General features: G+C 37.5%; 1 protein-coding gene across 1 annotated transcript in view; it reads left to right on the top strand.

The window, feature by feature from the left end:
• The window catches only part of LRP1B (LDL receptor related protein 1B), a 2,318,354-nt gene that overhangs the window by 2,173,460 nt on the left and 128,837 nt on the right, over positions 1 to 16,057 (top strand). The window contains exons 78-79 of the mRNA XM_053597274.1: positions 2,073 to 2,296; positions 3,485 to 3,591. Of these exons, the coding sequence (XP_053453249.1) occupies positions 2,073 to 2,296; positions 3,485 to 3,591 (331 nt within the window). The remainder of the gene's footprint in view (positions 1 to 2,072; positions 2,297 to 3,484; positions 3,592 to 16,057) is intronic.

The following is a 16,057-nucleotide window of genomic DNA, read 5'->3' as shown; positions in this document are numbered from 1 at the left end:
TGTAATCACACAGCAAACATGATTTTATTTTCTGTTCCCATGTTCTTTTTGAGATGTTGTGTTGCGTGACCCGAGATGTGAACGAACATCAGCTTTGCCGTGGGTGTAAACTCGCTCCTGTAATTATTAAGTCAAGAAACAGACTACATGGGATGGCACGGCGTGTAGTGAAGTTCTTTATTTAGGGGTTTGATTTTATACCTTTCTAGTCACATACACACTTACTCTATTATCTGTTAGTTTCACCATTACCTCATTTTACCTATCTGAAATCAACTTGAAAGGAAATATCCTGTTACCACGTCAACACAATCACTTTTGCAGTAAACATCTTCTTCTAGACACTGACTAATTGCTGGGCAGATGTCTGAACAAAATCATAAAGAAGAAAGTAGCCACAGGGGAACAGAGTTAATGGAAGAATATCTTCAAGCATTCACTCAGTTTACTCAGTATGAAGTAATGACTGTGTCTTTTCCTCCGGGCAGAGCACCTATAGACCTTTGACAATATGTTGTTAACATAGGTCAATCCTCTGGCCCATATCTCTGAGGAAAGACGGCATGCCCTTTGATCTCAGGCTTCACAGGGTGCACAGCTTCAGAGAATGGGCTTGTGGAATTTTTAACTCCAGGCAAGCCAACTCTGTGTGTGTCCCAGGGGGGCCCAGGTCCCTTAAGCCTCTGGAAGAATAGCAAGTCATTTTAAACTCACACTGAGTTCAATTTGTGTGTTGATGTAGGATATGTTTATTTCTAAATATTATCCTACATGTTGTATTTCTTCTTTTATAATCCAAGCCCACTGCTTAATAAAATCTGTTCACTACCAATACTCATAAGAAGCTATCATGTGTTAACCCATATTTCCACTGGTTGCAGGTCCTAATGATGCTTTTACACATTGACTACATGTCTAGTTGTAATCACCTTCAAATAATTGTTTCTATTCTTGCTATATTACTCTTGGGAAGCTCTTCTCGTTTTTGGTTATGCACAATAAACTGGACCACATCAAATTAATTATTACACGACTTCCTGCTTAAAGTGATCAGGTGACTTGAAGGGAATAAAACATGCATTATTTCCTTGGCTTTCTAGCCCAAATGAACTCTATTACCTTTGTCTTACAGTAGTTCAGTAAAATGTAGAATATTAAACAGAAAATCCAAGCTATCAAATGTAAAATAAATGACAGATATGGTAACTGTCCTCCAAAGATGTTAAACTATAGCATCTCTCTGAAAATGTCTACCTGAACTAATATATGTATTTTTTCAATTTTTAAATTAAATTGTGTATGGTGAGGATACAAATATTTTTTATGTTACTAAAAAGTGAATATTGCTAAAAATTCTTTGAAAACATTTTCTAGCCATATTTATGCAAGCTAAGTGTATATATACCTTAAGAATCATTAATTCTTTGCCCGGATAAGTGCTCAAATTAATACTATGAAAAACATGTACCAGAGTATTTATGACTCACTTGTAATGACCTAAAACTGCACCAAACCAAGCATACATTATTAATAATAAAATAATAAACAATAATAATATCACATATTACTAATTATAACTTATATAATTATAATGTATTCAAAAATTCAAGTACTACCCAGCAATAAAAAGTATTAATGACTAACACACACAAAGTATAGATAAATTTCATGGGCATGATGTTGAGCAAAAGAATTTCAGAATAGAATAATTTTATTCTACTTATATGGATTCGTTTAAACTAGTCTATGGTATTAGACATCAGAATTATTGTTACTCTCAGGAGAATACTGAAGTAGAAAGATTACAGCTGAGTTTCTTGTGCTTCTGGAAATATCCTAACAGGATTTTGGTTAAACAAGTGCAGTCATAGGTAAAACTCCAATGATCTGTACATTTTAGATTTGTGCAGTTCTACTTCTATGATTAATGATAACATTAAGTATATTTGGGGGCATCACGGTAACAATACCTATGTTCCTATGATTCCCCCATAATCTCAATGTATATATAGAGAAAAATCCATTAAATTCCTTTTAAAGCTACTGTGGCATATCATTTTGTTTTCTTTTAGTGTCCTGAATTTAAAAGGCCCAGGGACATTGCAGTTGACTGGATTGCTGGAAATATTTACTGGACAGATCATTCTAGAATGCACTGGTTCAGTTACTACACCACTCACTGGACAAGTCTGAGGTACTCTATCAACGTAGGGCAGCTGACGGGCCCCAATTGCACCCGACTCTTAACAAATATGGCTGGAGAACCTTATGCTATTGCTGTAAATCCTAAAAGAGGGTAAGTTAATGGCTTGGTATTTTTTTATTTCTTGATACAAGTATACATTTTTAGAGATTGTGCACTAAGTTTTGTTTTTGTAATTAAGCATTCAGTATGTAATAGATTAACATGACTTCTGAAATCCCTGCATTTCTCCTTCTTTCTGAAAGCATGTTGTTTTTTTCATACCAAATGACACACAATATATTTTTTTTCTTAAAAGTTCGCCATATTATACATTCAGTATGTATGTTTGTATATATGTATGGTATGTTTATATGTGTATATTGCAGAACAACAATACCCATGTTATAAACACATAACCCCTATTATTAATCTACAATTGAATTTTCAAAATATTAAACATATTAAAGGTAGTGTATTAATATTTTTGTCTATTTTTGATAATAGGAGATAAAGGCACATGTATAAGCCAATTTGAACAATGTAATACAAAGATTTCCTTTCTTTCACTTGGAGATATAAACCTATAAGAAATGGCCAGAAAAGAAATAGGAAAAAATGGACGGTGCCTGTGGCTCAAAGGAATAGGGCACTGGCCCCATATACCACAGGTGGCAGGTTCAAACCCAGCCCCAGCCAAAACCTACAAAAAAAAAAAAAAAAGAAAAGAAAGAAAGAAAAATGTTAAACAAATCTCCTAATTATCCATAAGTGAGGTATTAGCTTCTAAATAAAAACAGACAACTTTTACTCAATTTTTAGAATTATGATTAGGTAGTACTTTCTAATTTCTGTTTGATAAGAAACTACTTCTCTATCAACAAAAGTATGTTGATACAACATCTATAGTAAAATAATTATGCTATCACAAAAAGAGGAATGTTTCAAGAGACAGCAATTCTTTTCTTCCAAGATTGTAAAAGAATTTTTCAAAATTAAACTTTGGCTATCAAATAATGAGCTAAGGTATATTTTATTAAACAAAGTTTTCAAATATTAGTGTATATAAATAAGACTTTAATTAAAATGTTGATTCCCAAGGCCCTCTATTGGAATATTGGATATTGCATATTGGACACTGCATGCATGCTGTATGTTTCAAGCTAGGTTCAGGGATCTACTTTGTAAGAGACTCTGAGGGTAAGGCTAATGCACATAATCTGAACAGCCACTGCATTGCGGATCAAAGTCAGGTTATAACAGTGTCATCACCAGGTTAACATCTTGACCTACTCTCTTCAGAATGATGTACTGGACTGTCATTGGCGACCACTCCCACATAGAGGAAGCAGCCATGGATGGTACTCTGAGAAGGATCTTAGTACAAAAGAACTTACAGAGACCCACAGGTATGGTATGTTTCTGACACGCTTTAAAATGAGGAGCAGGATGCTAAGCATTTTAATGTCAACAATTCTTGCTAGTTTTGTGGGCAATATAATCATTTAAACAAGTGGATAAAATAATTTATAGTATGATTTTATGGAAGTCATTAGCATGTTATTTTCTGGCCAGGCACGAAGGTTCATGCCTGTAATCCTAGCACTCTGGGAGGTCAAGGCAGGTGGATTGCCCTAAACTCACAAATTCTAGACCAACCTGAGCAACAGTGAGACCCTCATCTCTAAAAATATAGTCAGGCATTATAACAGGGACTTGTATTCCCAGCTACTTAGGAGGCTGAGGCAAGAGAATCGCTTACATCCAAGAGTTAGAGGTTGCTGTAAGCTGTGACTCCATGACACTCTCCCAAGGGTGACAAAGTCAGACTTTGTCTCAAAAAAAAAAAGTCATTTTCTATTTTCCCAACTTACCCAACTTTCCCAAATAATCTCATAATGTAACTGACAGTAGTTCTTATCTTACTGCCAGTTATGTTATGAGATTAGGTTATGATGTCATTTGAAAATTAACTAAGTTGTAAGGCTATTAGTAGAATTTCACATGCATGAAATTTTGATAGTTAATAGACACATTTTAGGGTATCTTGAAAGTTATATGTTAATAATGTTGGGATATTGGTAATATTCCTACAGGATGAGAGATCAAATAGACAAAGAGGTAGCTAAAGATAATTAATTTGTGTGAAAGGTTAATCCTTTTCTTTTCCTTGAGCACCTTCATTCTGGCTTCATTCTCCCCCCAAACATGTTATCTAAGCTATTCCTCCAAATGACTTGTACCTTTAGGACTGTTTAGTGCAGGCAGAATAGGGATCAAAGACCCCATTCTTGGCAAGGGAAAGCACACCTAGAAAAAAGGGAGGTATGGAGAAATTAACTAAGCAAGGTGGAACAAAGAAAAGTCAGTTAGTTTGCCTTTGAACAAACCACTGCTAATTTCTTATCTGAGCAGTTTCCTGGAAGCCTGGCCTGTAAGGGCTACAGCTTCCTAACCTCCCTTCTGGGTCTGTGAACACTCTGAAGGAATAATGGCCATAGAGGAAGCTGTGTGCAAGGCCTGGAAAGAAATATTAACTAGGCTGTCTCCTATCCAATTAACAGTCAAAGCCAATGCCCATTGTGAAGATATGTATTTGGCCAGGGCAGAGATCAAGGGAACAGCTCAAGCCCTGAATACGGGTAAGAGGGCTTATATCCCTTAACACAGAGAAAGACCCTCTGTGGTGTAGATGAGAGAAAAATTCTTCTTTGCCACCAATTCTTCAGAGGAGATTGACACCAGTGGTGTTTTACTACATAGTGAACTAGCAGGTATTAACACCCCCTTAGGAATCTGTGTGTGTGACCAGAGACAGGAGCCTGCCCCCCCACAAGGCTTAGGTTCCAGATTTCTCAAGACTGCTCAGACCCTTAAAGTTAATGATTAAGAAACAATAGGAGCTGGTATGCTTGCTCAGAGAAACTACTGACTTTGTTTCTCAGCGTACCTTCTGGGCTAATGACAAAATAGTCTTCAGTAAAAGCTGAGTGGAACAAACACTGTGGCCTCTCACTGGAACCCCACAAACAGGCGTTGGTTCCCTGTGGTCCAACCTTTGAAAACTCTATGCTATGTGTCTTGTCTCTTTGTCTCTCGCCATTTCTAACTTTACATTTCTTCAATGGATTGCAGCCAGTTCCATGGGTCTTAATGGACCCTGCCCTCCCGACAGGACCTCAGCAGTTTAGGAGCTTTTCTGCTTCCATGTTCCTTCTCTCAGCACTTTACTCCAAGATCCCAGCAGTTTAGGAGCAGTTTAGGAGCTTTTCTGCTTCCATGTTCCTTCTCTCAGCACTTTATTCCAATATCCCAGGCTAGAGCAACCTTCCAACTTTTGCCGCCACAACTAAATTATAAGGTCTAACTTTAACACTTATTCTTTACTAACATACTTTCAGGCTGCAGGAGTCTCGGGAATTCTGTGCCACCCATCATACCCATTATACTCCCACCAGAAGGACAGACTGTATCGTCAGTAGCTCATATTATTTAATAATTGTGCATCACAATTATTTATTTATTATTTATTTATAAATAAGTTTATTTGTAAAATGTTCACATCAGAGAGGTTTTTAGTAATTTTGCAACTTTTCTATATGTCTAAAAGTAGTCAAAAATGAAAAAGTTAAAAAAAGAAATGCAAACACTTAAAAAGTGAAACTGTATTTGAGTTTAAACTTATTTATATTTGGCACATACATTCTTATTAACTTTTAATGTTAATTCTAATTAACTTTTACCCTTTTCATTCATCTAAATTGTCTTTACTCTTTATGAGAAGAAGCAATATCCAGGGTTTATTCTATTTGCATAATGGTATCTCCATTCCATGATTTAATAAATACTAATTGAATACCAGCCACATGCCAAAAATTGTTCCAAATGCTCAAGAAACAAGTTCCTATCCTTGTGAAGTCCCAACCCCATTGAAACAATTATCTTGCTGAAGAGGATATAGTTCTTACATAATGTCAGATAGTTATAAGTGCTATATAGAAAAAAAAAAACATGGCAAGTTATGACTATTACTGAGCATACTAATTTAGTTATAATTACCAGAGAAATTATCTCCATAAAGATGATATTTAAGAAGAGACCTAAATAAAAAGAGGTAGGAAGCTATGTGAATATGTGAGGGAACAGCTTTCTAAGCCTAGACATTAGTAAGTTCTGTGTTAGGAATGAGCTTAGCTTGTACCAAAACAACAAGAAGGTCAGTATGCTGAAAATCATAGAAGCAATTGAGGAGAATGTAATTTATAAGGGTGGCAAAGTGACGAGGATCTGGGGACTCATTGGTAAAGACCCTCCTGAAAGGTATTGAGGAGGTGAGTGCCAGGATTTGCTCAGTTTCACTTTTTAAGTGCTTTGCATTTCTTTTTCTAACTTTTTCATTTTTGACTACTTTTAGACTTATAGAAAAGTTGCAAAATTACCAAAAACCTCTCTGATGTGAACATTTTACGAAATCATGTGTTATATACCAAGTTTTTATTTTACAGAATGACTCTGGCTACAGTTTGTATAATTGCCTATAGGAGGATACTGAGAGGTGTGCCTAAGACAAGGATTCTTGTAAATGTTATTCATGGAAGAAGTGTTATTGAGGAGAAACCTACACAAGATGGAAAGACAAGGGGAAAAGGATCTAGTAAACTATCTCAGGTCAAGTCTAGTCTTGGCTTGAGCCACTGGGGTTGTGCTTTGGAGCATCAAACCCATGACAGGCAAGGGGCTCAGCTTTTTATATGTACCTTTGCTCATTGATTGGCTTTGGGGCTGTAAAATCACAAGTAAAGCTGCTCCAGTCAGATGAGCTTAATTCTATGGAGAAGGAGGGCACCTGTTATTGCTCAGCAGCTAATGCACCTATTGGGAGATTAGGACCCATGCCTAGTTAGAAGATCTGGGCATGTCAGAAACCAGAGTCTGTAACAACAGACTTAGTGACAGACATATGTCACTAAGACACATTAGTGGTTACACATTTCATTAGACACATGTCTAATATCTTCCATGTGTAACCACTCTGCTCAGTAACACTCAGGTTACTTAGTGATGAACATGAGGCAGTTCCTTTTCTTACAAAATTTATATTCAAGAAGGAAAAGAAAGTGATGCATGCATAGGAATGAATATAGTTTTTGCAAAATGTTTCATAACGTCATCAGAGGTAGGAAAGATTATGTCCAATATAGAAAAACTATATGAAAAGTGTCACCTGAATAGTGCTTGAATGATAGATAGGCATTTGAAAGATAGGCAGATCATCCATCATGAGAAAATTTTTTGTAAGGAAGTAAGACTTTGTAGGTCTGACTTTGAAGTTTGATTTTGGAATCAGATATACTTGGTTTCAAATCCCAAGAATGATGTATTGTCTGTGAGACTTCAGAAATGAAATTTATTATCTTCAAACTTTAGTTTCATCATTTGTAAACTAAGGGATAATGATAGCATAAAATCATGTGTTCTGAGCCGGGGGCTCCCATGTGGAACAAATGGCGTGTTCTACTGATGTCACAGTCATGGTTCATTTAGGAAGGGATGGATAGATTGGATGACACAACATGAACTGAGAATAGAACATATTAAATGCCAAGGTGTTTAGATGTGATTTTTTTGCCAATATTTAATCATTGTACAGTTTTGGTTGAAGGAATGATTTGAATAAAGTAGGTCTTCAAATGGCACAATTTAAAAAATTAGACACTATATTAACACAAGAAGCATAAACTTATTTCTTTTTCAGTCATGTGGTGATTGAGTAACTTGGGCCATGAAAGCCAGAACCTGAGCTCTTTTGTCCTTTACTCTCTGCCTAGAACCTGGCAGTGTGTGGGACAAAGGCAATGCCACATGGATATGTGTCAGATAAGAATACATTCCAGTAGAGGAGGGTTACAGGAGCTTGATTTAAATACCATATTCTTTAATATTTAGAAGCTTATTTATGTTGCCATCTCTGCCAAATGGCAGCAATTTCTAAGAAAATAAAGAACTACATTTTGGCCCTGGACAAGTCATAATTCTTTGATTTATTAAGAAAATTCTTTGTCGTTGGCCAACGAAAGTCTTTAACTTTAAAAAAGGATAGAAATTTTAGAAATATTTGATGTTAATTTGATAGATTTATTTTATTGTCATAAGTATGTATGTGTGTATGTATGGGAAAGTAAGTGTGTGTATAGAAAAATGACTTTAATGTCTAAGAATCTAAGAATATAAGTAGTCAACCTATCTCAAAAATACTTTTAATATTTTTTTAAAAATAAATCTGATATAGTGGTAAATGTCTTCAGGTTTTCAGCTTTTTATGTCACTTCTTAAATCAAGAACATGGTCCTTCATACTTGCTGGTTATAACTACCTAACTGATTTTGGCTTTCCTTTAAAATAGAATACACACCATCTTTTTTTTTATTTCTGAAAAACAATGATTTTAATATATAGCTCTCTCCAAGTCTTCTCTTTTTAGTATCACATGGCTACTATGGCCATTTCTCATAAGATTTTGTTTTCTCCATTATCTTTTGCTTTTTTAAAGAATATAACAGAAATACGGGAACTAGTGGATCTTAGAAAATTTTAGACTTCAACAACAGTGAGATTTAAAAATTCCCCAAATGTAATTGTAGTCTTGGTATCATGAGAGATGTTATGGAAATGACTACATGATTATTACTGTTATCGTGTGTCATTAAAACTTAGTAAGCCTGTGCCTTCATCTTTTATAAACCTTTAAAATTGTGCTTCCATTATATTTTATTAAAACAAGTATAGCATTTTGTTTAAAATTTATAGGACTTCCACTGACGTGGTTCCAAATATTTGTCTTTCTCAGTTCAGATAAGAGTTTCTTGAAAATTGATTTTTTTCCATTTTATTATTGGTTCTTTATTAAAATCAAACAGGAGATTGCTATTTTAGAGACACACATGAACTTGCTCTTTCATATAAACTAGACTTTCAGCTCTACAACAGGAAAAGTTAGTTGATTCCTTTATTAACTTTTTAATTTAAAAGACCGTCTCTTTTATTAAGGAGCTTAAGAAGAAATCAAAATCATTGATTTGTGGATTTTTTGAAGTATAAATCCCACATATCGACAAACTTTGCCATATAATTTTTAAATCTAGATGTAATTCCATCCAATAGTGCAGTATGTGGCCAGAGCTGATAAAGATGTGTATGTCTTAGAAGAGCAGAGACGAATAATGTAGTATCTGATACTTATGAGAACTTTCTTCTCCTGCTGAATCTGAAAAACAATGTTGTTAATTAAATTGGATTACACATGTAATGTATTCTTTTTCATGATTACCAAATTTAATATTTTTAAATATAAACCAATTTTATTGTTGGTAGATTTTTGTTTTATCTACTTTGTTATTATAGTACATTGATAGAGAAGAAAGAAAAGTGTTTTAGGCCCTTCTTAGACAATTGTTTTGAAGTATAGTGGTAGCAGCAAGATATTGGATCATTTCATGGTTCATATTACTCATACATGAAAATATAAAAGTCTAACTCCTAATATGACTCTAAATATCAAATTTATTATTCAGTAAAAACTAGCAAAGCATAGACCACCTGATTTAATTGTCATTACTCAGAAGCTGATTGGGCATAGTACAACTCTATACTTGAGCAGCAATACTTACTTGTAATTAGCTTGATAACATTTGGCCATATATACATACTTAACTGTAAATTATTTGCAAATTATTTTTATCATGGATTTTTTTTATTATTAATGGATTATTAAGTCTTGATCCATCTACCCAGGAAAGTAAGTTTAGCACAAACTCAAAAATACCTTTCATTCAGTTACCTTGACAATCACCTATTCCTACATCGTTTATATAGAATACTCTGATTAGGAAAGCTCTTCAGGGGGGGAGAGACAAGATGGCGGACTGAAGCCAGCTTTCAAAAGAGGCTCCTGTCCAGAAGGAGAGTTAAAGGACAGGAATTTAGTAAGCATACTGGTGGACTTGCGCCACACCAAGACAGGAGGTTGAAGAACGCACATCAACACCGCTGAGGCAAGCTGTGATCACAAGGACGCAAACAAAAGGTACAAAATCCACCATCAAGCGGACGGGAGTCCCCCTCCCCCATGAGACTGGCTCAAGAGCCCCACAATTAAACAAACGGGCAGAAATTAAAGGCCCTCCCGCTACACTCCACGGGAGAGACCTTCTAAAAACTGGACCTACCTCCCCTACTGGGGTGCCGTGGCGTTCTCCTGCCGGGAATAAAACTGAATAAAACTCTAGCTTCCCCACTGAGCACCCAGCACTCCCCCCAACTCTCACTCAGGGTCTGGAGGCCTGTCCCCCAGGAGTTCGGATCTTTGGGTGATTTCTCGAGGGGAGTGCACAGTGCCCGAGCTGCGTCAGGTCAGCGCTGACTCTGAGACACGTGAGCGAAGAGAGGGCACTCTGCTGAGGGAGAGTCAAGCCTTAGTGGCACTTCCCTGCGGTGCGATGCAGCAGCCCTCCCCAGGCAACACGCCGGGCATAAAACTGAATGAAACTCTAGCTTCCCCCCCACTCCCACTCGGGGTCAGGAGGCCTGTCCCCCAAGAGTTTGGATTCTTGGGGGATCTCTCGAGGGGTGTGGACCCAGCATAAACTGCGACCGCTCAGTGCTGACTCTGGGGGCACGACAGAGGAGAAAAGGGTCGGCTGAGTGCCCACACCAGAGCGGCAGTTCCCTGGAGGCAGAGCAACAGCCGTTTTTTCCTTAACGGCAGAACGGCTCACTTCTGGATATTCTGAGGCCACACTCCCTGTCTCCTTGGGCAACCAGAGGAGGCCACCGGTGAGCGGGGGATTTCCTGACACTGCTCACAAACCCAGGAAGCTTCCAGGGCGGAACCGACCCAGAGAGATGATCGGATGCAAACCACCAGCAGCAAAGAGGACACAAACCTCCAGCAGCAAAGACGTTTGAACTCAGAACAGCCCGCCTTCTGTAGGTGATTTCAGCAGGAACAGAGACAGAACCCTGCAAAGTTGTCTGTTCTGTTCTGTTCTGTTAGCAGCATCAATCAGGGACGGGGCTAAGCCTGAGTGAACACCTCCTTCCCATCACCTGCATCAAACACTCAAAGATGTCAGGCCCCATTACCTCCTGCTAGATAGTGGCAGACTGCAGGGGCCTGGCAGACTTCCTTGCAATTCAGGCAGGTGCCAACCCCTGGAGTGTCTGTTCACTGCGGGCAACTGGGTTAGCCATCTGCAGAGATACCAGTGACTGGGTCCGACGGAGGAGCAAAGTGGGGAAGGAGACGTCAACCTTCCCAGACTGCTCTGTTTGCTGGGTGGCTCCTCTTGACTCCACGCTGCACTGGGGTGAGCCGTGTCAGAGGAGTCACCAGGCCCCTGTGATCCAGTTCCCAGAGACCTCTTGAACTCTCCCACCCGAGACAGGTACCGATTGAGACAGTTAATTTGGACCTTTTGAACTGGGCTAATAGACTGAGGACTTTTCAGGTGGTGCCCTGGGTGTGCAGTTGTAGGAAGGTTTGATTCTCCTTTTCCAACTGGTGCCGAGGTGGGTGGGCAGGGTGACTTAATTGCTGATTTTTCCACACAGCCGAGACTTCAAGCCAGAGTAGGCATTGCAATAGGATCAAAAAGAAACCAGCTAAAAACAAGACAGAACCACTTAGCCCCACCACACAAGACACGGCCCCAGTTCCTCAGGCCACAACACTGTACAGGCCCTTGATAAAGCCCCAGGTGAAAAATCAAAGGGAGTAAAATAACCATGGGGTAGAATCAGCTGAAAAACTCTGGTAACATGAATAACCAGAATAGATCAATCCCCCCAAGAAAAGATATGGCAGATGTGATTGAAGATCCCATTCATAAACAACTGGATGAGATGTCAGAAATCGAATTCAGAATTTGGATTGCAGACAGGATTAATAAAATGGAATTAGGAATTCGAGGAGAAATTCAAAAGTTGTCTTAAGACTTTAACGAATTTAAAGACAAAACCACCAAAGACTTAGACACACTGAAGCAAGAATTTGCAGCCCTCAAAGATATGAAAAATACAGTAGAATCCCTCAGCAACAGAATGGAGCGAGCAGAAGAAAGGATTTCTGACATTGAAGATAAAGTCTTCGAACGCTCCCAATCTCTCAAACAGGAAGACAAATGGAGAGCAAAAACGGATCACTCACTCAGAGAACACTCAGATAATTCGAAAAAAAGCAATATATGAATTATTGGGATTTCTGAGAATGATGAAGTGGCCTCGAAGGGCACAGAGGCCTTTCTGCATGAAATTATGAAAGAAAATTTTCCAGACATGCCTAGAGAATCTGAAATTCAGATAGCAGACAGCTTCAGAACCCCAGCAAGATTCAACCCCAATAAGTCATCCCCCAGACATATCATACTTACCTTCACTAAAGTTAACATGAAAGAGAAGATTCTCAAGGCAGCCCGGCGAAAGAAAACTATTACGTACAAAGGAAAGAATATTACAATAACTGCACATCTCTCTGCTGAAACTTTTCAAGCCAGAAGAGGCTGGTCATCAACTTTTAATCTCCTAAAGCAAAAAAACTTTCAACCCAGGATCTTGTATCCAGCTAAACTGAGTTTCACCTATGATGGAGAAATTAAATACTTCAGTGACATTCATATGTTGAAAAAATTTGCCATAACCAAACCAGCTCTTCAGAATATTCTCAGACCTATCCTCCACAAACACCAAGCCAATCCTATACCACAAAAGTAAACTCACTCAGAAACTTCGGATCAAACTCCAACTTCCACACTGGCAAAAGGAATAAAAATGTCCACTGGACCTTTGAAAAACTCGATATCCAAAATTCCACCAGACTTATCAATACTCTCCATCAATGTGAATGGCTTAAACTGTCCTCTAAAGAGGCACAGGTTAGCTGACTGGATACAAAAACTCAAGCCAGATATTTGTTGCATACAAGAGTCTCATCTTAACTTAAAAGACAAATACAGACTCAGGGTGAAAGGATGGTCATCCATATTTCAGGCAAATGGTAATAAGAAAAAAGCAGGTGTTGCAATTTTATTTGCAGATACAGTAGGCTTTAAACCATCAAAAGTAAGGAAGGACAAGAATGGTCACTTCATATTTGTTAAGGGTAATATTCAATATGATGAGATTTCAATTATTAATATCTATGCACCGAAACAGAATGCACCTCTATTTATGAGAAACTCTAACAGACATGAGTAACTTGATTTCCTCCAGCTCCATAATAGTTGGAGATTTCAACACTCCTTTGGCCGTGTTGGATCTATCCTCCAGCAAGAAGCTGAGCAAAGAAATCTTAGATTTAAACCTAACCATCCAATACTTAGATTTAGAAGACATCTACAGAACATTTCATCCCAACAAGACTGAATACAGATACTTCTCATCAGCCCATGGAACTTACTCCAAAATTGACCACATTTTAGGTCACAAGTCTAACCTCAGTAAATTTAAAGGAATAGAAATTATTCCATGCATCTTCTCGGACCGTCATGGAATAAAACTTGAATTGAGTAACAACAGGAATCTGCACTCATACAAAAACATGGAAGTTAAATAACCTTATGCTGAATGATAGCTGGGTCAGAGATGAGATGAAGAAAGAAATCTCCAATTTTTTGGAACAAAACGACAATGAAGACACAAACTATCAGAACCTCTGGCACACCGCAAAGGCAGTTCTAAGAGGTAAATTTATAACACTGCAAACCTTCCTCAAGAGAGTGGAAAGAGAGGAAGTTAACAACTTAATGGGACATCTCAAGAAACTGGAAAAGGAAGAACATTCCAACCCCAAAACCAGTAGAAGAAAAGAAATAACCAAAATTAGAGTAGAATTAAATGAAATTGAAAACAAAAGAATTATACAACAGATCAATAAATCAAAAAGCTGGTTTTTTGAAAAGGTCAATAAAATAGATAAACCTCTGGCCAACCTAATCAGGAAAAAAAGAGTAAAATCTCTAATATCATCAATCAGAAACAACAATGAAGAAATAACAACAGACTCGTCAGAAATCCAAAAAATCCTTAATATTACAAGAAACTTTATTCTCAGAAATAGGAAAATCTGAAGGAAATTGACCAATACTTGGAAGCATGCCACCTTCCAAGACTTAACCAGAATCAAGTGCAAATGTTGAACAGACCCATATCAAGTTCACAAATAGCATCAACTATACAAAACCTCCCTAAAAAGAAAAGCCCGGGACCAGATGGTTTCACGTCAGAATTCTACCAAACCTTTAAAGAGGAATTAGTACCTATATTACTCAACCTGTTCCAAAAGGTAGAAAAAGAAGGAAGACTACCGAACACGGTCTATGAAGCAAACATCACCCTGATCCCCAAACCAGGAAAAGACCCAACAAGAAAAGAAAATTATAGACAAATATCACTAATGAATATAGATGCAAAAATATTCAACGAGATCCTAACAAACAGAATCCAGCAACACATCAAACAAATTATACATCATGACCAAGTTGGTTTTATCCTAGGATCTCAAGGCTGGTTCAATATACGTAAATCTATAAATGTAATTCAGCACATAAACAAATTAAAAAACAAAGACCATATGATTCTCTCAATTGATGCATAAAAAGCTTTTGTAATATCCAGCATCCCTTCATGATCAGAACACTCAAGAAAATTGGTCTAGAAGGGACTTTTCTTAAACTGATAGAGGCCATCTACAGCAAACCCACAGCCAATATCATATTGAATGGAGTTAAATTGGAATCATTTCCACTCAGATCAGGAACCAGACAAGGCTGCCCATTGTCCCCATTGCTTTTCAACATTTTAATGGAAGTTTTAGCCACCGCAATTAGGGAAGAAAAGATGATCAAGGGTATCCATATAGGGTCAGAAGAGATCAAACTTTCGCTCTTCGCAGGTGATATGATTGTGTATCTGGAAAACACTAGGGACTCTACTACAAAACTCCTAGAAGTGATCAAGGAATACAGCAGCGTCTCAGGTTACAAAATGAACATCCATAAATCAGTAGCCATTATATACACCAACAACAGTCAAGTTGAAAAAACAGTTAAGGAGTCTATCCCATTCACAGTAGTGCCAAAGAAGATGAAATATTTGGGAATTTACCTAACAAAAGACGTGAAAGATCTCTATAAAAAGAACTATGAAACTCTAAGAAAAGAAATAGCTGAAAATGTTAACAAATGGAAAAACATACCATGCTCATGGCTGGGAAGAATCAACATTATCAAAATGTCCATACTACCCAAAGCAATATATAATTTCAACGCACTCCCTATTAAAGCTCCACTGTCATATTTTAAAGATCTTGAAAAAAAAATACTTCGTTTTATATGGAATCAGAAAAAACCTCGAATAGCCAAGACATTACTCAGAAATAAAAACAAAACAGGAGGAATCACACTACCAGACCTCAGACTTTACTACAAATTGATAGTGATCAAAACAGCATGGTATTGGCACCAAAACAGAGAAGTAGTTATCTGGAGCAGAATAGAGAACCAAGAGATGAATCCAGCTACTTACCGCTATTTGATTTTTGACAAGCCAATTAAAAACATTCAGTGGGGAAAAGATTCCCTATTTAACAAATGGTGCTGGGTGAACTGGCTGGCAACCTGCAGAAGACTGAAATTGGACCCACACCTTTCACCATTAACTAAGATAGACTCTCATTGGATTAAAGATTTAAACTTAAGATATGAAACGATAAGAATACTAGAGGAGAATGCAGGGAAAACCCTTGAAGAAATTGGTCTGGGTGAGTATTTCATGAGGAGAACCCCCCGGGCAATCGAAGCAGCTTCAAAAATACACTACTGG

Source organism: Nycticebus coucang, chromosome 7 (genome assembly GCF_027406575.1).
Source record: "Nycticebus coucang isolate mNycCou1 chromosome 7, mNycCou1.pri, whole genome shotgun sequence".
Taxonomy (NCBI): domain Eukaryota; kingdom Metazoa; phylum Chordata; class Mammalia; order Primates; family Lorisidae; genus Nycticebus; species Nycticebus coucang.
The sequence above is the reverse complement of the archived record's forward strand: the minus strand, read 5'-3'. Positions and strand labels throughout refer to the sequence as shown.